The sequence below is a fragment of the Electrophorus electricus genome, chromosome 7, assembly GCF_041902795.1.
Source record: "Electrophorus electricus isolate QZ-2024a chromosome 7, ASM4190279v1, whole genome shotgun sequence".
In the NCBI taxonomy this organism is placed as follows: domain Eukaryota; kingdom Metazoa; phylum Chordata; class Actinopteri; order Gymnotiformes; family Gymnotidae; genus Electrophorus; species Electrophorus electricus.
Window position 1 is genome coordinate 8,497,501 of NC_137503.1, and position 21,836 is coordinate 8,519,336.

Genomic DNA, 21,836 nt, shown 5'->3' on the forward strand with positions numbered 1-21,836 from the left:
GTATGTTGTGAGTATCAATGGTACCTTTAAGCCTGGGGGGCCAGGTTGTCCAGATGGTCCAACTATTCCAATGCCTGCTTCTCCCTGAAACATAGCACAACTTACAGCTGATATCACTTATCAGATCTTGCTAATATAGTTTCAGGTAGTGGCAAAATCAGAATTGGTGTATCACCTTGGTTCCTTTAGGTCCTAGTGGTCCTCTTTCTCCCTAATAAGCACAACAGGACAGAGACATCAATTTTTAAAGCACACACCAACATTAGTTTTACCTGTTTTTTGTCCATGTTTGTTGTCTGTCTCGGTTTGTTGTTTGTCTGCTATTTGTCTCTGTTGTTGTTTCTGTTTGCTGTTTGTCTCTTTTTATTATATGTGTTTGTTGTTTGTCTGCTATTTGTCTCTGTTGTTGTTTCTGTTTGTTGTTTGTCTCTTTTTATTATATGTTTGTTTGTCTCTCTTTGTTGTTTGTCTCTGATGTCTGTCTTTGTTGTTTGTTAACTGTGTGTCTGTCTGTTTGTTTTGTCTCTGTTTGTTTTCTGTCTCTGTTTACAAATACTCACATTCTCCCCAGGCTCGCCAGGGTCACCCGCTACACCCTACAGACAAACACACAACATCATATGATTGGTGTGGTGTGTGTGTCTGGAGGGAAAGGGAAGCTGGGATGGTAGGGGCTGTCAGTATTCATTTATTTCATACTCACTCTTTCTCCTTTAATTCCAGTTGGTCCTTTGTCTCCCTTAACGCCCTGAGACACAGAGGAGATAATAATGGGATTACAACCACCCTGGATCTAACCGTCTTAGGTAAACATGTACTGTTCCAATCCTACTCACACCAAGATATCAAGTTGTGCTTGCAACTATGAAGCTGAGATTGTGCTGTTTTGGACTTGATTACAAGCACAATGAAAACTAGCCATTAGTTTCAGCTTTCCGAATGAAAAAGGCCTTGTTATATGTGGCATATATCATCAGTGGAGTAATGAAAATTATTACATTATTTGACCCATCCAAGAAAGCTTTTACAGGAACAATATGGTAACATGTACAAAAGCATTTCTTTCCCAAGAAGGAAACTGAAGAATGAACAATGTGATGCACAATTAATTTTTAAAATATATGTAATTATTCTGTAGGACCTAGAAAGGTTTTTATGATTCAGGCCTATTATTTACAACCCAGGGCCACCAGACTGTCCACATTTTTTCTCCCAGTATCTCAGCTCCCAGTACTCCTGTCACAGGTATTCAGTGTTCAGTATTACTTTACAATTAGGCTATCCTTATAAAGGGTTTATGTATGGTTAAAAATGTGTTTATTAATTTATATTATATAGGTTTGTGTTTGTGTTTATACAACAACACCTCAAATGTCATTAAGTCATTTAAAATGACTAAATCAATTTTCCACAGGTCAACAGGTCACTACTGTCCTTTTAGAGACTTTTCATAAGCTTGGTCTGATTGTACAGTGGCACCAGCACTACACAGAGCACTGATTCCCTTTTTATTCACTTGTAATACTCATTACTGATGACTTTTAGGGAGTTTATGACATCGTTAGTAACCTTTAATAAACCAATTCTAAACCATTCTTAACCCTTTTGTAAGGGTGCTGTTTTAAAGTGTTATCCAGTGTTCTTGGAAGCCTAATCCAGGTGTGTTGGGCATCAGGACAGAGCAAATTTATGGACCATCTGGTGGTCCCTGATGATGGGTAAAACACAGGTGTTATTTGATTACTAGTGATGTATGAATATTAACATTTATGAATAAATACACTGTAAGATGTATGTGCAGTACAAAATCAGAAATACCGGTAATCCAGGTAGGCCTTTCTCTCCTGCTATTCCTGGCAAAGTTTCACCTGGAGGACCCTTTAATATTCAGGGAAATATGGATCACATTCATGTACTGCTGTGAATAGCCAACAGTAATAAAATCCACAACCCATGATGCCAGTGTAGAACAAATCTATTTTCCAAGGGAGTCACAAGTAATTTGGATGAGAACTACACACCGTGACCTACACAAATCTACTGAGGAAATCAAATGGTGGTTTCATGGAAGCTGCTTCATTAGAATGTGCAGAGATAAATCTGCAGGGAAACACTACTGCAATTGAAGGATTAGTCTATACTTCATTATTTTATTCCTAACATTGAAATTCTTTCCCAATCATTTAATTTTGCATACAAAATGCTTTTCGCTGATCATCTCATACACAGAACCATTTCCACAAATGATCTATTATGTATTATTAGGATTATCCATACATCCAATGCTTAGTTTATTCTGCCTGATGAATTATTCATGCTGTTCCCTATGAAATAATTAAGGCAGTGACTCACCCTCTCACCCTTCACTCCAGGAGGTCCAGCTACTGACTGCAGAAAATAGAGAAGGGAATTAGCGAAAGCAGAAGACAGAAGCACATTAAGAGCATTATGGGTATTATGTATGTGTATATTGCATAGAAAGCTACCTCTCATAAGAACACCCCCTTACACATTACACACTTTTACACGCACCTTTCCTGGTGGACCCGCGTCACCCTGCTCGCCTTTCAGTCCTGGAGGGCCCATTGGGCCAGCAATGCCCTATGGCAGAGGAGAAGGACAACAGATATTTGGTTAGTAAGTCAGATAAGTATTATAACACAGAAGACAGTTGAGCATGCACACAGTTCTGCAAGATGTAAAAATGAAGATTTGCCTGTTTTCCAGGTAAGCCAGGAGTTCCTTCTTTTCCAGGTACACCATCTCTACCAGGAACACCAGGCTTTCCTCCCTCTCCCTGCAGAAAAGCGAGCAGTGGAAATGGGATCAGAAAGTGTACACAATTTATGTTCAAGCACACCCACACAGTCATGGACCTCAGTGCAAAACAGCACAGTGCAGGTCATATACTGTGAGCTGAGAGCATGTGCCGTGTGTCTGGTGTGCTACTAGTCAAGTCTCACCACTTGTCCTGGGAGCCCTGGAGGTCCTTGTGGTCCCTTATGAGACAAAAAAAACCCCCACACATTAGCAAACGCTTAACTTTCACTCTTCTGGTGATGAATATACTGAAGAGGTTCGCCTTCTTCAATTATTATTAAATGCATAATTATAGAGCTAGGCCAATGACAGGACAAATTAATGTTCCAGGAAGCAATTTCCATTTGCTAAAAAAGAAACATTAATTAGACCCTCTGTTCTGTATGAAGTGGTTATTAGTGTGAAGTAGATATCAGCACACATGTCAGGTCAAGGATCATGAAGATCCTCCTTTTTCTCTGCATCATTTAGAATCAAAAATTCAAAGTAACACATATTGAGTGTTTCAAAAACATACACATGGGATTTATCTGGCAATTAGTAGTTTTTAGGAGACCATCATAAATTATTATGGTAGCTAGTCTGTTTTAGCCATAATGTCTTGAGAATACCATGTAAGGACAAGCATAGTACTTCTACCCCCGTCCAGTTTGGTAAAGATGGGGACTGCTAACCCATTTTTAACCCCAAAGCGGATGTTACTTAACAAGCAAAGAAGGCTTGCATTGGTAATATCTTTGCATACCTAATCATTTAAAGTTTAACTGCATAATAATGGCTGGATAGATGATCAACTCTCATATAGCTTGTCTACGTTAGGCCAATATATGAGCGAATATAGCTTTGATCTTACAATGGCTCCTGGGGGGCCTGGAGGTCCTGGGACTCCCCTCATTCCCTGGGGCCCTGGGGAACCCTGCACAAAGGACAGGAATAAACTCCAAGCACCCATGTGTTTTAGTCATATGATCTGGCAATGTAACAGCATCTACAAATAAAAAAGACATTGTATATGATGGGAACACTTACCTGAACTCCTATACCTGGCTCTCCTTGGTCACCCTATAGTGTTTCACACACAAAGAAGCATGTGTGCACAAACACACACACACACACACACACACACACACACACACACACACACACACACACACACAATGATGTTAAACCATCTTATGTAGAACCATACGTTGAACACTTTGGCAACACACTGACCTTCACACCATGTGGACCTAGAGATCCAGGTAGACCCGCTGGCCCCTGTAATGATACGCAGAATGATTATTAAGAAGGTTTACTGCGTATTTATGTTTTTAAGAATGTGACACGCTTATACTCACAGTTGGACCTCGTATCCCTGGTTCTCCAGGATTTCCCTGTGTAACACACGTTACAATCAGTCCATTAACATGAAGCAGAAGATTCCAGCCACAAACATAGTCAGAGGTATAAAGTGTACACATGTTTGTGAATATTTATATCTATAGTAACTGATACACATACAACACATAAGCCTGTAAACACAACCCCTTGCAAACTTACACTTTGTTTGGTGAACAAAAAAGTGTTTTTAAAATACACTTTTAGGGTATGGACACACACACACACACACACTCTTATTATAAATTTAACATGCTGGACAGAGACACAGATGGATACACAAAGACACTCGGACATCACCCCTCCCCACTCCCAGCCTGAAGCAGCGCAGCCATCAATCGCAGCCACAAAACAACCTACCGGTCTGCCCAATACTCCCGGGAACCCAGGCGAGCCCTACAGAGAGAGAGAGATAGACAGAGAGAGAGAGAGAGAGGGCAGGAATGTGTAGGAGACAAAAGGCATAGAGAGTGGAGGTGTGACGGTCGGAGATGTTAGAGGAATATAATAGAGGAATCTAAAAGGGCACAGATGAATCACTGACTGGAAGAAGCTAGGCTGAACAAAGGCGTGGGAGCAGATGTGTTTTCGGGGGAAGAAAGAGATGGAGTGGTGAGTTGTTAAAAGCAATGCTGCCTAGGTTATTTCTATAGCTCATCTGTGCAGCCTCAGCCCAAGGGCAGCAGCTCCAGCAGCAATCCCCACACTCTCCTACACCGACAGGCCCAGGAGGGGCTGCTGTGCTGGGCTGCTTTTACTCACAGGTGGGCCTGACAGACCGGCTGACCCCTTCAAACCCTGCTCGGGGGGAATAAATAAAGAGTGAGTGGGAGCCTAAGCGCTTCTCCACCTCTTCAATCCACTCTTGTCTCCTAACTTCAGATGTCTCTATGCCCTGACACCGTTTGCCCTCTCCTTAATGTGCCATTATTATGCTTCTTTGTATGGTAGCACTTTCTGGTCTGGTTCAGGCCTCCATGAGACACGAATAACTACTTAATTTGAAACAAGCTGTCAGCTGGCATAAAGAATAAACTATATAAAGCACTCCACAGAGCTGAGTCCCCTTTCTTTTTAACATAATCCCAATAGACCAAGAACGTTCTGGGACTTACCTTATCAGGTCGTCTTATGTTGGTTAGGGTTACAATAGATTTCATTACAGCAGTCATGGTATTATTATTAAAGAACAAAGGCCAGTGTGCAATAAACACTGAATATTCCATACTAAAATGTTGCCATGCTAATGTGAAATGTATCTCTGGGGAAAAAAGCATTAATATACTGTACAAGCAGTTAAAACAAGTGTCATAGTGGCAAAGACTTTCTCACCGGCTTCCCCTCCTGTCCAGGTTTTCCAGGTTGTCCTGGTAGCCCCTGAAAATATTGCATCCTTGTTATTTTAGTATCTAAAACTGTCCCATAGTCACACAGAAAGAAAGCAGCAGAAAGAGTTAAGAGTTTAAATACTTACAGGGAGGCCTGCTTGGCCCTTTTCCCCTGCATCTCCTCTCTCTCCATTTTCTCCTCGCAATCCTGTGGCCCCCTAAATAATAAAGAAACAACAAAGTTCACTACAGATTCAACAATGTGCTACAAAGAAATATTCACACACTCACACACACACACACACACACACACACACACACACACACACACACACACACACACACACACATACATACAAACAAACATACACACAGCCAGAGAAAGGACAAAGTATTTACTTGTGCTCCTTTAGGTCCAGGATATCCTTGTGTGCCTGCCTCTCCTTTAATACCTGGAGGGCCTGGTGGACCTCGTGGACCAGGTAACCCAGGGATCTCAGTGGCTGAGTCACCCTGCAATACACAACGCATTAGCACACACACACACTCACACTCACTCAGATTCCAATACATACATTCATGTACTGTATGAAAATGACAGGTAACACTGTATGAGTCTTCACCTTTGGTCCAGGAGGTCCTGCTGCACCAGGTAAACCAGCTTTACCCTAAAGGTAGAGAAATCAAATATCAAGTTGTGTTGTCTTAAAAACTAACAGATTTGCTTGGTTGTGAAAATATCACTACTCACTTGCTCTCCTTTCTCCCCTTTCACCCCTTTGTCCCCCTGAAATTGGAAGGTGAAATCAAAACCAAATAGTTTGTCTTATGCCTTTTCTTGACACATATTTTCACCCATAGTTTTATTTTCTCTAACCAAAAACAACAACAACAACAACAACAGTCAACAGCGTGATAATGAATCCTTTTGTCTTTGCCTCTACCTTATCTCCAGGTCTGCCTGCCTCTCCCAGTTCTCCAGCACGTCCTGGTACTCCTGGTATTCCAGGTTTTCCAGGTTCTCCTGGCTGTCCAGCAGGACCCTCTGGACCTCTTTCTCCAATAGCTCTGCCCACAGGACCCTGGGGACCTGGGGGCCCTTTCTCACCATGATCACCTTTGTGGCCTTGGTCCCCTGGAAGCCCTCGACCACCCTTAGGCCAAGAGTAAATATCACAAGAGGAACATCACAAAGAGAATGGGAAAGAGAGGGTCGATTGAAGGACAGAAAAGGAAAGAGTGACACAAAAAATCAAATTGCATATACAGGGCAGAAACTGTGTCACTGGGGGGTATTAGGCAAGAGATGCTGATGGCCTGTTTTCAGTTTCAGCACCACAGACATGCAGAACCATGGACAGCGCCTGAGGAGAACTCAGACCTTACACCTGCTCATCTCTGCAGAGGCCAGCAAAATACTCACACAACCAGAGCAGCACGTAGCCCTGAGCAAAGCTTTTAATTTGCTATACTCTACAGACACACATACATTGCCACACACAACCCTACATACACAAACACACACACACACACACACACACACACACACACACACACACACACACACACACACACACACACACACACACAGCATATACCACAAGCAAACATACTTACATCTACACCAGGAGGACCTCTGGGTCCTGCATCTCCCTTATCTCCTTTTTGTCCTTTATCTGGTTTCTCTGTGCCTGCCTTCAACAGGATGTCCTTTTTGTCAAGCACTATCTTTAAATCCACAACCTAGAGAAAAATAAAGAGATTCCCACACGTGCTCTGTACAATCCATAACCTGTGATTTCAGTATGTAAGCTCTGTGTACCTCAACTCCGAGGACGGAAAGTGCCTTCTTTACATCCTTAAAAAGGGTAGAGAAAAATGTTACTCTCTTGTTGTAGTGGGAGAGTGGGTATGTGTTTATGCAAGTGTGTTTGTATGCGACTGTGTGTGTTCTTGCGAATGCATGTTTGTTGTTTATTTGCTTACCACTGGAGCTCCTGGTTTGCCAGGTGATCCATCCTCTCCTGGATCTCCCTGATAAAAAGTAAATATCAATTAAAAAAGTATCTGACTTTAAGTACACCAAACAATAATATTATAAAAAGACAGTGATAGGACAAAGGGCATACTTGATCTCCCTTCAAGCCTGGTAGACCTCTCTCCCCCTATAAACATTAATACAATTTATGCATTTATTTACTTAAGCAGCATACACTAAATATTATGTTTTTAATTATTAACCTGTCATGGTTTTGATTCTACAATGAAATAAATAATGTTTTTGCTACTAAGGCATGCTGCAGCTAAAAGGTTACATGCAAGATAAATGACAGTTAGGTGGTGACAGTTAACTTTTATGCAGGCATACTTACCCTGGTTCCTGCAGCCCCTGGGACCCCTGGGATTCCCTGAAAGCAAAACAAAACATTTCCAAATGCGAGCATCAAGAAGGACATTGTCATTCCCTTCAACAACATCAAGTTTATTTTGCAAAGTATTTTTATCAATTGCACAATGGTTTAACCCAAGAAGTGGCACACTGAAGGTGAGGCAAGTATATATATATATATATATATATATATATATATATATATATATATATATGTAGCAGGATGTATCCAGCTGTCACAGAACCTCATCTGTTTGATCTCACTCTCAGGGACAGTAATATATATATATATATATATATATATATATATATATATATATATATATATATATATATATATACTGGCACCTCCAAGATCAGCAGTGTTTGGTTTTACTCACTGGAGCTCCAGGGGGTCCTTGGGGACCTGGGCTAGGTGCTGCCTCAAACCCTTTAATATACACCACCTGTGAGTGTGAGAGAAGGTGGCATAGATTGCAAATATGAAATTCAATTAATCATTAATAGGTAAAAATTTGCACATCAAATAAATTCATAGGGGACTACCCCTATGATTACACATTAGAAAATCTAAAAGAGACACACACACACACACATACACACACAAACACTCACACACACGCGCAAACACTCACACGTACACACACCTGTCCTGGTGGTCCAATGCTGCCAGGGACCCCTGGGGGTCCATGAGGACCAGCAGGTCCAGTGGGTCCCTGGTCACCCTTCAGACCATCTTGACCCTGATGGGGAGAGGAAGCAAGAGAGCAGAGGCATGCATGGCGTAGATTGAAGTCTTAATTAATGGGCATATATTTGCATGTATAATAAGCTCAGCAAGGAATTTCTCCCTCAGGTTTACTGACTCACAGCTACCATCAGCAACCTACATACAAAAATTAGTCCATAAACCACATCATTTGTGTCAGTCTGTGTAGAGAAATTTTATACCACATTTATGCCACAATAGACAATGTGAACTTATGATACTTCAAGGAAAACAATATAGAATGAGTAAAAAAAGAAATAATGAAGAGACCAGGAAAGACTGCCTGTTGTGTGGTACCATAAAACAGAAAGAAAGACAAGGGCCCGTCTTCACCAGGCAATCACAAACCCTCTGCAGACATTGTTACATGGCAGCAAGGCATGAAGACATATGCGCAAGGTGATTATTGTTCATATAAGCTCCAGGGCCACCATGTGCACACGTGTTGGAGGAAGCAGAAGATAAATGGATGTTGTGAACGTATTGATCAGTTAATTTTCTATTCAATGTTGATCACCTCACAATGATATCGATTCCGAAGTTTGATTATTAAGAACATTACATCTCATTTAATCCATCACTGTTTGGTTAGGTAAGGGAGGAGCTAGTGTTAGACAGTGACACTTTATTTTAATGAACAATTATAAAACTGTCTTGATCTAAGCTCAGTAAAGCACAAAATAAACACTTCCAGTTTCTTCACTACCTAGTACCTGTACAAATAACATGGCCAATTATGCACTAATTACAGTTGTGTGTTTGCCCCCTTCCTGATGTCTTTTTTTTTTTTGCATGTTTGTCACACTCAAATGTTTCAGATCATCAAACAAATTTAAATATTAGACAAAGATTACACAAGTAAACAAAAAATGCAGTTTTTAAATGAAGGTTTTTTTTATTAAGGGAAAAATAAATCCAAAACTACATTACCCGGTGTGAAAAAGTGATCCGGGAGTGGCCGGCCAACCAAATTACTCCAAGAGTGCAGCGATGATTCATCCAAGAGACCCCACAACAACATTCAAAGAACTGCAGGCCTCACTTGCCTCAGTTAAGGTCAGTGTTCATGACTCCACCATAAGAAAGAGACTGGGCAAAAATGGCCTGTGTGGCAGAGTTCCAAGATAAAAACCACTGCTGAGCAAAAAGAACATAAAGCCTCATCTCAGTTTTGCCAGAAAACATCTTGATGATCCCCAAGACGTTTGGGAAAATACTCTGTGGACTGATGAGACAAAACTTTTTGGAAGGTGTATGTCCCATTACATAAAAGTAAAAGTAACACAGCATTTCAGAAAAGGAACATCATACCAAGAGTAAAATATGGTGGTGGTAGTGTGATGGTCTGGGGCTGTTTTGCTGCTTCAGGACCTGGAGGACCTGCTGTGGTAAATGGAACCATGAATTCTGCTGTCTACCAAAAAATCCTGAAGGAGAATGTCTTGCCATCTGTTCGTGACCTCAAGCTGAAGTGCACTAGGGTTCTGCAGCAGGACAATGATCCAAAACATACCAGCAATTACACCTCTGAATGGCTTAAGAAAAACAAAATGAAGACTTTGGAGTGGCCTAGTCAAAGTCCTGACCTGAATCCGATTGGCAAGTGGCATGACCTTAAAAAGGCGGATCATGCTTGAAAATCCTCCAATGTGGCCGAATTACAACAATTCTGCAAAGATGAGTGGGCCAAACTTCCTCCACAGTGCTGAAAAGCCTCATTGCCAGTTATTGCAAACACTTGATTGCAGTTGTTGCTGCTAAGAGTAGCCCAACCAGTTATTAGGTTTAGGGGGCAATCACCTTTTCACACAAGGCCATGTAGGTTTAATAATAATAAAAACCTTCATTTAAAAACTACATTTTGTGTTATCTTTGTCTAATATTTAAATTTGTTTGATGATCTGAAACATTTAAGCGTGACAAACATGCAAAAAAAAAAAAAGACATCAGGAAGGGGGCAAACACTTTTTCACACCCCTGTAGATATTAATTCATATTAGTAATTCATTCTCATTAACTTGTTTATTGTGAATTTTAACAATTAATAATGTCATTATTAATGATATTCAAAGAGCAGCGCTCAAAATATGCAGTGATACAGTTCATAATGAATAAATCTTAGTGCATAGTAAATAACCTATTTAGAAGTCTTAATTTACTGATATGACAAAACTGATATGACTGATATGACATTAATTAAGCTTCAGTAAATGTTGCATAAAATAATCCATTATGACTCATGTTGAGATATATCATAAACAATATAATTTCTTTAACTGGCAGTAATCACAGTTAACTCCTGCCATACAGTGTTATCATTATGATAATCATGGACATTATTCCATGAACCACTGTAACTGCTACAGCTTTAATTGCTAGTAAAGCAAGTTTTAGAAATAAACAAAGAAAGGTCATTCAAGTAATGTGGGGCTAAACAGGAGAAAGGTGTGGGCAATTAATAAATAATTTGGGGATCGAGAATGGGGGGAGACTGGGAGGTGTGGTGAGTGATTATGTGTGTGCTCCTGGTTGGGTTCCAACCAGAGCATGACAGATATCATCTTGCTGCATGCAACAGTGTGTGCACACCCACAGGCTCCTAATGGCTGGAAAGTAAGATGACACTCAGATAATAGGAGGAAATATATAAATAGTTAAGAACGGCGATGAAATAATGAGCAGAATGCACTAGATGGAGATGACAGACAAATACTTTCAAACCAACCTAAAGTATGTTCATGTTTTCTAGCATAATAGTAAATTAGTCAGATTATGTGCAGGAGATGAGAAAGAAAGAAATGTAGAGAGGAATAGGAACAGAGTGGCTCACATTTCTCCCTGGGTCTCCTTTATCACCCTGTGGAGACAGACACCAAAGAGGGGATCAGAAGTTATACAGATACTGCAGGATTTCGAAACAACTCAAAAGTGTCTGACCTTCCTGCCATCCTCCCCAGGGACACCATCTTCACCCTAATTTTGTTTTTCAGAGGAACACAATAGAATTGTGATGTTAACAGAGATCAGCACAACATACAGTGAAAGCCCAGTTTACTGGAACTCTGACAGAAAGACAAGGCTATCTAAAATAATCAAGACCGACAATGAGCCAAAAACCTAAGTATGTGGGAAACCATTTTTCTAATGCATGTATTCTACAACAAATTACTATGAACAAGTAAATCAACAAAAACAAAACAAAAAAACCCTTCAAAATTATCTTCTTATGCAGGCTGAATTTGGTCTTAAGGAAGTGTGGAGCATTTGCATTATGATAAATGCCACTGGAACTTTGACTGACAGGTGGCAAAACCAATCTCATTCTTCCATGAAATAGACTTTGCTTGAAAGAACACCCTATGACTCCTCCTGACCTGCCTTGTGTTAAAGTAACATAATCTCTCCAATTATCTGTACCATTTCTACAGTTCCTTCTCCTCATTTTTATCAAAAGGTGCTAGATATTCATAGCTGAATGTGTGGCCTGATCTCCCAGCCACAGGCAGCGAGAAGCCTCATATTGAGAAATACAGAAATAAGAAATACTCCTATGGTATCTAAAGCAGTTTCAGTAATACAACCATAAATCATTTGAATGTGAGAGACAGACTTGGAAGCAGTAGCCCACACACTGCAGTTTCTCTCCCTCTGCTCACCTGAGCATTTCTACATGACTGACTGGAGTTCATCACACTCTTCTGCTGCACATTGGTTATTACCCTGAATTATCTCACATAGAAATGTTATTATTCCTTAGAGTGCTGCTTTAAAATCACCACATTGGACTGATTTATAATAGCACAATGCATTAATCGTCTCATTATAGAAGGCTTAATTGTCTCGTTAGGTACGTCAGCCTGAAGTATGCTCACTGAGCTGGAATGAGACTGCATGATGATATTTCCATGGTGGAGGCAGACACATGGGCTGCACTGCAGAGGAGAATACATCATGCCTGCAGGCTAACCTGGCAAATGTAGCTCTCTCTCACTCAGAGTGGCACCGAGACAACTAGTAAGGCAAAAACAACAGTGGAGCACTCCTGCATGCACAATACAGGCTGCACTTTACAGCATACCGTCACTGTTACAGTATAAGTATCCCATTAGTTAAAGTGCAATATACTGAGAAACAATATGTAACATTACAAGACCTCTGCTGTGTCTAATGATCTGTTTTCCAACATGCAGGTATCAATATGTTGCTTCACATTAGTACTCAGTATACTCAGGACAGTGTAAATGACTGTATAGTAACACTATGACAGTGGAGGTGTAATGGGTAGTGTGATGTAAAAAGTTACAATGTTATCTAACTTCTAATTTTATTTTAGTATTAGGAGTGTTTTTTTACCCAAAACAACAAACAAAGCTTTTTCCCAGTATCTTGATGGGGTCTTGCAAAAGTCCATGTCCATAGTTTGGGTTTACAGATTAACAAAATTTCACTTTGCTGATTAATTTTAAAAACATGAAATTGGTTTAAAAGTCCAAGGCGTGTGGTATTTTGACTTGATTTAAAGCAAAATACATTTTTTGCTTAGACTGTGATTTTGTTTGTATCTATATCAAATGATAATAGATATTGAATATTTTATATTAAAGAGGCACCCTAAGTATCAAGAAAAAGAACAGCATGATTTCAGGTTGTTTGTGTTAAAACTTACAACTTTTCCTGGAAGTCCAGGTTTTCCATCCTCTCCTGGTTTGCCCTAAAACAAACAAACAAAAATACAAAAAAAAGTTGACAAGCTTTGTATTGCTGCATGTTTGATTGTCTGTGTGCACGCCATGCCTCATTGTACTGTTGTGCTATTCAGTGCTATTGGTGAATGATATATATGTACTGGTCTGCCTGTATGTTTACCAGTGTACTTGTGGGAGTTTTACACAATTTACAGGTATTGCAAGCACATTTAGGTTGGCTGTATATGTGAGTATATGTGTGCATACTCAAGTAGGAAGTTTTTTGTGTTTGACATGTACTATGTGCAATCTGTTAAATACAGGCGTATGTGTGAATGTTTTGTATTTCTTACAGGTGTGCCTGAAATTCCTGGGGGCCCTACAGGCCCTGGGGGCCCCTGCGGTCCTCTGAGTCCTGTTAGGCCCTAAGAAAACCACAAAATATATATTGCTCTGCTATACATATATTGCTATATCCAAATCATAGACTACATATAGACTATTATCTGAGTTTTCCACATGCAACAGTGAGTGACAAGATTTCACTCTAGTGGATGACCATTAAAACGCACAAAAACTGTAACAATACTCACATCTCTACCAGGTTCTCCTGATTTACCAGGGTCACCCTGAAAAGAAATGGTCTCAGCTGTCACCTCAGTAGTAATATTTTGTTGAAATCATGTAAATAAACATTAAAATCACTTTTCTAAAAAGGCTCTCACCTTTTGAAGCTTTGATTCCACTCTTTAAAATCAGCGTAAAAATAAACAAATGAGAACTCAAAATGGATTATGTTCTTAATCCAGTTTAAAGAGAGGAGTCCCACTTTCTGAATTAGATTTTAAAGTTTAGATTTTAAGTTTCTGGATCTTTCACTGAGGCATGTATTGACCTGTTTCAAATGTTCCCTGAACTATTCGGCACTAAGCTGTGACTTTGTCTATCTATTGTCTCTGCACTTTATGTTGCATCTTGTGTTATGATCCTGGAAGAATTATATTCCACCCTACTGTAGACTGTATATGGATATGATGACAATAAAGGCCTATTTAACTTCAGTTTCATTTGTTACAGTTCCAGGTTGATTGTCCTGTTAAGCCTCGTTAAATTTTTTTTTATCTCTACAACAAGAGTCTTAACAAACATTTGATGTAGTTTTTTCAAAATGGAAAATATATCTACTTTCAAATGACCTTTTTTTTTTTTTTTTTTACAAATATTGGAATACTTTATTTTTAGTCAACATCCACTTCTCACTACAGTTCATTAAGTAGAAATCATCAACTGCCTCATTTATGTTCTCCTACAGTTTAAATTTACACTGAGAGATACGCATTTAGAGGAACTGAGTGTTCTGACCCTTAAGCCAGGAGGTCCGGATGGTCCAAGTTTTCCGTCCTGCCCAGGACGTCCATCCAGTCCAGCAGCTCCTCTCTCTCCCTAAGAAAGCGCACACATAGTCACAAATCAATAATAACCAAACAATATGGATTACTGGAATGAACAATAGCTTTGACTATTGTTACTATGGAAAAAAAAACAAAACTGCAACTGTTCAAGTAGGGCATATCAGTCTGTCTGTGTGATAATTGGGTCACCTGCACAGTAATGTACTGAAATAACAAAGACTTGAAATAAAATATGAACAGTGTTACACAAATATATCACATCCTGTTCCTGAAATTAATAAAATACATTTATATTAAACAGCATTCCACAGTTTAATTTTACTGTTTCTCTATCTTCACTGGCTTTAGAGTATTATGATGCATTACAGGCAGAAACCATTTTAGTGTAGTCTTCCAATACTCACATACACATTAAATCCAATAAAGGATGCTGCATCTTTTACTTAGTAAATAATAAATAAGATGCAGTGCTGTTTAGAAATGTTAGCTAATCTTTAGACTGAACACACACGAAACTTGAACTCTTGCCTAAAACTGGCTAATAGCAATTGGTGAGCTCCCACCTTCTCTCCTGGGCTGCCTCTCTCCCCTGGGTCACCCTGTGCAGAAGCGAGAGCATGAGCAGAGGATAAAGTGGAACAGACTGTGGGGCAAACTGAGAAGCCCAGAGCCAGACAGACTGACAAGCAGACAGACAGACAAAAGGGACGTTGGTGCTTTTCTTACTCTGGCTCCTACTGGACCCCGTTGGCCTTCAGCTCCCTGTAATTAGATCAGAATTTCCTCTTAAACAAGTAAAAAAATAAAAAGCATTAATCCAGATTTAAGCCGCTGCAGTCCTTACCCGCAGTCCTGCAGGGCCCGGAGGTCCTGGTTCACCTTGCTGACCTTTATTACCATGTTCCCCAGGGTCACCTGCTTCTCCCTGATTGGTGTACAAACAAAATATTATGCACTGAACGACAGTTGACACGACGGTAATAGAAAATGCAAGAGTTTAAGGATCATGTTGATGAACACGATGGATGATCTGTGCGTGTGTATGGTGCTCATGAATCTGTGCATGAATAATATTTACCTTATCTCCTTTGTCCCCTTTCATTTGTTTCACCCCCTCTGTCTGAAATATGAAAGGCAAATTTTAACCACAACACATAAGGGTAGTGTAAATAGAGTAAAAGACAGAGAAAACAAGCAAGGAGAGATAACTGTGTAGAGATAAAAGTTTAGTGGTGTTTACTGCTTATAACAGATATGCAAAACACAAAAGACAATGTCTGACAGTGGCGCAGCGCACTGACTAGTACAACAAGGGAACCAGAAACAGAACACAGCCAGTACTGGTACTGTAAAGGTAGCATAGTTTAGCGCAAGCAAGAATTTTCAAAGAAAATTTGAAGAACTTGAGACTATTGATAACAACACAGGTGAAATGCATTAAGCAAGGCTGGAATGGGGTGGAGCATCTGCCATCATGGTCAAGACAACTGTGAGCACTGACTTACCACATCTCCAGGGGGCCCAGGGGGTCCTTTTAACCCCTATAATAAAAGTAAAATAGAGCATAATATTTACTTATCTGGGTCTAGGTTTTTGAAATATGTATTTGGGGGGATGTCTGCATGTTTGATTTCACACCTGTTCTCCTTTTGGTCCTCTCAGTCCAGTGGGTCCTGGAGCACCCTACACAAAACACAGTGCTGTTCACAAACAATGAACACATACAGCACTGGAGCAAGACATTAATCATCACCCGCAGTGGTTAATCCAATTCTGAAATATGATTTGGGCTCATAGCCAGCACTAATTTATGACTGCTGGAGCATCTGCATATTTCAGAGTGTGGTGAGGTTTCTTGGTGAAAGCCAGTGTGTCATGTGACTTTGCAAAAACATGTCTGGATAGTAGGTTAGGTTATGCACAAATATTGCTGGCTTTTAGTGATGGCATGTGGAGGGTGTTTTTCTAACTGTATTAGCTAACTACCCTACCTACACTCTAAGTTGTTACCGTAGAATGTAGAACATTAAAATATATTTGTCCTTTTGTCTTTCTATAGACAATTATTATGCATGTTAAAATGAGTCAGAGCCTTTCTTACCAAACCAGAAACAAAAGAATATCCTTCACTATTAGAAACACTTTCACACTTGTGAGTATCTGTAGATAATGCTCATGCTGCTGGGGCTGTGAGGGTGCTGTCTTGGGACCATTTCTCTTACATTTCGTCCATGCTCTCCAGGGTCACCCATGTCTCCCTTCGCCCCTGGCTGACCTGGCTGTCCTGGAATACCCTAAAATTTGAAGGCACAAAAGTTAGGGCATGTGGCCCATAGCTCCTTTATAAAGAACAACCAACATCAGGTTGCCAGATCAAAATGAGATGTGTCTCGTGTATGGTGATGTTTCCTAGATGCGCACCCTCACTCCTCTTTCTCCTGATTTACCAGGCAGTCCACGCTCCCCCTGAAAGGACATACAACCACAGGAAAACATACACAAGTTCACACATGCACAGAGGCACATAGAGTGCACACAAGGCAAAACTCCAAGGCTACTATGAATCCTTAAACTGTGAAACTGTGTGCACATAAACACATTTGCATGTACACACAAGCAAAAGTGAAAACTCAGTAAAGAAAAGACTCACTGGGATGCCATCTTCTCCTTTGTCTCCATTCTGCCCCTAAAGATAATAAGGCAAAATCTTTAATTGAATTGACTTTTCTATAACACATCATAGGAGAATATAGTCATGAGCCCATACATCTAAAATCGTTTTTTGCAACACAATTACGTTGAATATCAACTATATAGTACGGCACAAAAAATAACCACAGTTTGAACGTATACAACAGTCCCAGCAGATTCTGTGGCACACCCAAAGACATGAGGTGAGTCTGTGAGAATGTGATTAAGTAACAGAAAGTTCTTCAAAGGCATTTTGAAATGCATGCAAAGGAGCTCATTGATTACCTCCATGCCTCTAAGGATGGAAATGAAAAAAGGAAGACAAAAAAAAAGTTAGAACATATGTCATTTTTAAAGAGTTAGTTAGCCTTGAATTACTATTCAAAGTCTCCTAAGCTTTAAGTTGTTGCAGTCAAAAATTTTAAGAAGAGTCAGTGCTGGGTGTACAAATCAAAAGATAATCGAGCAGTTCAGAAAGAATTTTGCTTAGTGTCCACTGACAATGGCAATGTACTAAGGCAAAGCCCACACAGCAAAATACTTCAACATTTCTCTGTGAGAGAATCTCCCCATAATGCTGAGCCCTTGGATTCACTGATACCCTGCAGCTAAAGAACGTCAGTATTGCAAGAAGAGTGACGTGGTAGGTCCAGAGATTAATTATTGGAAGTCCAATAGAAAGACAGTTGTTCTCTCACATCTTTGCCTCTAGGGCCCATTGGTCCTTGTGGGCCAGGACTGCCTGCATCGCCTCTCTCTCCTAGTTCACCCGGGGCGCCCTGCAGCACACATTGAGAAGGCAGCTTGAAATATTTTACATGATCATTACATGGAACAGTCAGAAAAGTTCCTAGATTGTGCACATACCTTTGTGCCAGATCTCCCAGCTAGGCCAGGAACACCCTATTGAAGTATAATGGCACTACTGGATCATTTCCAAATATGACAATCAGCAGATAACATTCATCACAGATCATTTTATTGATTTAAGATAATTTTAATAGATTATCTTGAAGCCATACTAACCCGATCGCCCTGCTCTCCTTTAGGTCCAGGTGGTCCAGGTGTTCCAGCTCCAGGAGGACCCTGAAAGAGGGGTGATGGTATCAAAGATGGTATCAAGATTTAGGAATATTTGGATAACTAAATCAAAAGACATTTTTTGATTTAAGCAACTAAGCACAATTCTTTGAACTTTAACTACACGTGCAGATAACAGAGGACCTTAACGATCTCCTATAATCCACACAGTGTGGCAGTGACACAAACTGCCTTTCTATTATTTGGTCCAATCAGATGCATTCGATGCAGCTGGTATTTGTCTGTAAAGAGTCCTTGAGTCTGAGAAAGGCGCTAAATGTAAATAATATTAATATTAATAATAACATTATTATTATTATTATTATTATTATTATTATTATTATTAATAATAATATTATTATTTGCTGGTAGGTGTGAATGTGGGCACCCTGCTGCACGGTTTCTTCTCAGGGTCTTCAGGAACACATCCAGAAGTACTAGACTCACCCTCTCCCCTTTCTGCCCTGGCTCTCCCTTTTCACCTGCAGGACCCTCAGGACCCAAGTCACCTTTCTGACCCTAAAGGAAAAGGAGAAAAGATGGGTTGGGATGGGACGACCAAGAAAGATGAAACTATTAAACTAATAATACTAGTAAAATTAAAATTTAAGAAGTCTTTTATCAACATTTGATCAGTTCTGCATACATTTAACATTTATCAGCTGTAGCAACACAAGATTACAAAAAAAAATATGTCAACACTCAGAAAATATGTACAGGGTACATAGATGTGAGATAAATCTGTCCTATTTATCAAGCACTAGAGTAAACAAGCATACATCACTCCTCTCACCTGCTCTCCTTTTCTCCCAGGCAACGCTGCACCCTGGAATCAAACCAGCAGCAAAACAACATCCTTACTTTGAAAAAATCAAATTGAATGACCAACAGAATGTTATAATCATTAAATTGATGATCTGATTTATCCAATGATACCACATCTACAACAGAAATGGCATTATGAAAAGCACATACTGTATATCTGAACAGAGCAATGCACAGCAGATGCGATACTACAGATGTCGTACTATAGTTTTATAATTACATGTAAATTCAATGTAAATTCACAAGAATTAGTTTTTGGTGGGTTAAATTTAGAATCAGTTCTGCAGAGCAGTTCATATTGGCATTCTATAATCTGTAGTGCAGTGGAAAGGCACTTTCCTAAGGCACCTTCAGAAAGCATTAATCTACCAAAGTCATGGTAGTCACAAGCAATGGAAGTGACGTAGTGAGGCCTTAACTCACACTGCTGCCTGGTTCCCCCTTAGCACCATCTGCTCCCTATTGACAAAGAGGGGATTAGGGATAAAAATGACCACACAGCCCAACAGGCCCTGCAGTGCTATGGCTTGAAGCACTGAGATGATGAGCTCCTCACCTTCTCCCCTGGAAGACCACTAGCACCTTGAAAACCCTGAAAGCACATATAAAAATGAATTAAAAAACTTCAAAGACATGAAAATGCCTTCGCAAATTAACCACAGGTCATGTGACTACTCACCCTGGGTCCTGAAGGTCCAGAGTGTCCTGGTTTACCTGTTTCACCCTAGTGCACCCACACAGAAAGAAAGAAAGATGTGCCCACATTGGTACCACACACACAGGAACAAGCACATAATAATTACGAGAGCAGCAGGAACTGCATAAGAGAGACTCACTTTCTCGCCTGCTGGACCAGGTGGTCCTCTTTCACCCTGAGAAAGACACATGCAATAATTATAGGCATAGAATGAAAGGGCATTATACACAGTTTTAAACAATCAGCAGATAGAGACAGTATCAGTCTGGAGAACATAAACAGACAATCTTGTCTATTCCATCCTGACAAAGAAACAGACCAACACTGGTGGAAACTGGGCTCTAATCATATATTATTTTAATATCTATCTATATATATATATATATGAACCTTATTCATACTTCTTCACTTGAATCAAACAAAATGTCACCTCTTCAGTATTTTGCTTACAGTGTATTACAGACCGATTATTCTCACCCATACACTGTTATCACAAGTTTTTTAGAAATAAAAAAGCATCCTATTTGGAAAATTGATCAAGAAATGATTTTCTTGTTCAGCGTACTTATAACAGTCAATAGTAATATCTAAAAGACCATACTGCTCCGTCTGCTTTTGAGGAAGAGCCACTCACCCTGTCCCCCTGTAATCCAGGTTCACCTGCCTGACCACGGTCACCCTACATCAGAGAACGAAGACGAAGATTTCTTTCTGGTTTTATTTCAATTTGTTCAAGCTTTGTAACTTAGATAAATACATCATGCTTTTTTACCTTGCTTCCAATTTCACCTGGAGGACCACGAGGACCCTAGCAAGTACACACATAATTACAGCTGGTTTTATTGGTATTAATTTTTTGTGCACATGTGTAAGTACATAACAGCCTATGAGAACAAGCAGGTGAATGGGCTAGTGAGTGAGTGAATGGTATTATATACAGTACAATACTATGCAATATAGAGTGAGTGAGAATGTGTACATGCATATGAGAAATTCATGTGGTGTGTGTGAAGTGCATGTGTGAGCTGTCACACCCGATCACCCGGCTCTCCTGGCCTTCCTGGGGGTCCTGGACTGCCTTCTGTGCTTTCACCCTGAAATACACAGCTGACAGTTAACTGTACACTCTTAATTGTACACTCACCACCCATTTTATTTATGTGTTTTTACATCTATTACTAATATTGCTGTGTGAAAGAGACCTGGACAGCCCCCCACCCCAAAAAAAAAAAGAATTGCTGCCATGTGGTCCACTAATATAGACCACTGATATAGAGTAGGAGGACAGCTAAAACAAATTAACTTAAGTGAGTGGTCAGTTCAATGAACTGTTCAATGCACTGACACACACAAAAGAAAATGGATATATACAGACACACCAAAAATAACATTTAAACAGTAACAAAAAAGCACAAAGGCTTTTAATAGATAAACAAATTCACCAGTTCTCCCTTGGCTCCTTTTTGTCCAGTCAGTCCCCTAAGGCCCTGGGGCCCTGCTGGCCCTGGAATGCCCTACAAAAACAGAAACACAGTCAGGCAATCCCCCTGTTGGCATCCTGCTTCCCATGGGGACAGCATCATGGATCTTTGTTTATTGTTTGTTTTCTATTTTGGTTTTGTCCTTGGCCTTGTAAATGCATCTTCCAGCTCCACTTGTCTTTGACTATTAAATTCATGTTTTACATTCAGAGATGTCTGGCCCTGTTTATACCTGTCATTATTGCTTCCCTTGAGGTAAAGTCTTACTATTATATGCCT

The 21,836-nt window shown here is 40.0% G+C and overlaps 1 protein-coding gene across 4 annotated transcripts in view; it reads right to left on the reverse strand.

Moving 5' to 3' along the window:
• Positions 1–21,836, reverse strand: part of col7a1 (collagen, type VII, alpha 1) — a 59,967-nt gene that overhangs the window by 13,326 nt on the left and 24,805 nt on the right. For 3 of the 4 annotated variants that reach the window (XM_081717952.1, XM_081717949.1, XM_081717950.1), the window contains exons 41-95: positions 21,519–21,590; positions 21,111–21,170; positions 20,849–20,884; positions 20,711–20,755; positions 20,216–20,251; positions 20,059–20,103; positions 19,936–19,971; positions 19,803–19,838; positions 19,348–19,380; positions 19,002–19,073; positions 18,501–18,560; positions 18,342–18,377; positions 18,173–18,253; positions 17,434–17,469; positions 17,205–17,249; positions 17,006–17,077; positions 16,422–16,466; positions 16,289–16,324; positions 15,862–15,903; positions 15,628–15,708; positions 15,510–15,545; positions 15,347–15,382; positions 14,734–14,814; positions 13,965–14,000; positions 13,725–13,796; positions 13,353–13,397; positions 11,624–11,659; positions 11,517–11,543; positions 8,565–8,660; positions 8,298–8,363; positions 7,901–7,936; positions 7,658–7,693; positions 7,515–7,562; positions 7,351–7,386; positions 7,146–7,271; positions 6,473–6,682; positions 6,280–6,315; positions 6,152–6,196; positions 5,928–6,041; positions 5,675–5,746; positions 5,533–5,577; positions 4,561–4,596; positions 4,161–4,196; positions 4,036–4,080; positions 3,850–3,882; positions 3,674–3,736; positions 2,964–2,999; positions 2,717–2,797; positions 2,533–2,601; positions 2,353–2,388; positions 1,819–1,878; positions 704–748; positions 561–596; positions 176–211; positions 25–84 (exon numbers count right to left, since the gene is read on the reverse strand). In XM_081717952.1, the coding sequence (XP_081574078.1) occupies positions 25–84; positions 176–211; positions 561–596; positions 704–748; positions 1,819–1,878; positions 2,353–2,388; positions 2,533–2,601; positions 2,717–2,797; positions 2,964–2,999; positions 3,674–3,736; positions 3,850–3,882; positions 4,036–4,080; positions 4,161–4,196; positions 4,561–4,596; positions 5,533–5,577; positions 5,675–5,746; positions 5,928–6,041; positions 6,152–6,196; positions 6,280–6,315; positions 6,473–6,682; positions 7,146–7,271; positions 7,351–7,386; positions 7,515–7,562; positions 7,658–7,693; positions 7,901–7,936; positions 8,298–8,363; positions 8,565–8,660; positions 11,517–11,543; positions 11,624–11,659; positions 13,353–13,397; positions 13,725–13,796; positions 13,965–14,000; positions 14,734–14,814; positions 15,347–15,382; positions 15,510–15,545; positions 15,628–15,708; positions 15,862–15,903; positions 16,289–16,324; positions 16,422–16,466; positions 17,006–17,077; positions 17,205–17,249; positions 17,434–17,469; positions 18,173–18,253; positions 18,342–18,377; positions 18,501–18,560; positions 19,002–19,073; positions 19,348–19,380; positions 19,803–19,838; positions 19,936–19,971; positions 20,059–20,103; positions 20,216–20,251; positions 20,711–20,755; positions 20,849–20,884; positions 21,111–21,170; positions 21,519–21,590 (3,012 nt within the window). Of the gene's footprint in view, positions 1–24; positions 85–175; positions 212–560; positions 597–703; positions 749–1,818; positions 1,879–2,352; positions 2,389–2,532; positions 2,602–2,716; positions 2,798–2,963; positions 3,000–3,673; positions 3,737–3,849; positions 3,883–4,035; positions 4,081–4,160; positions 4,197–4,560; positions 4,597–4,962; positions 4,999–5,532; positions 5,578–5,674; positions 5,747–5,927; positions 6,042–6,151; positions 6,197–6,279; positions 6,316–6,472; positions 6,683–7,145; positions 7,272–7,350; positions 7,387–7,514; positions 7,563–7,657; positions 7,694–7,900; positions 7,937–8,297; positions 8,364–8,564; positions 8,661–11,516; positions 11,544–11,623; positions 11,660–13,352; positions 13,398–13,724; positions 13,797–13,964; positions 14,001–14,733; positions 14,815–15,346; positions 15,383–15,509; positions 15,546–15,627; positions 15,709–15,861; positions 15,904–16,288; positions 16,325–16,421; positions 16,467–17,005; positions 17,078–17,204; positions 17,250–17,433; positions 17,470–18,172; positions 18,254–18,341; positions 18,378–18,500; positions 18,561–19,001; positions 19,074–19,347; positions 19,381–19,802; positions 19,839–19,935; positions 19,972–20,058; positions 20,104–20,215; positions 20,252–20,710; positions 20,756–20,848; positions 20,885–21,110; positions 21,171–21,518; positions 21,591–21,836 lie in introns of all 4 variants that reach the window. The other variant, XM_081717951.1, reaches the window with a different exon arrangement.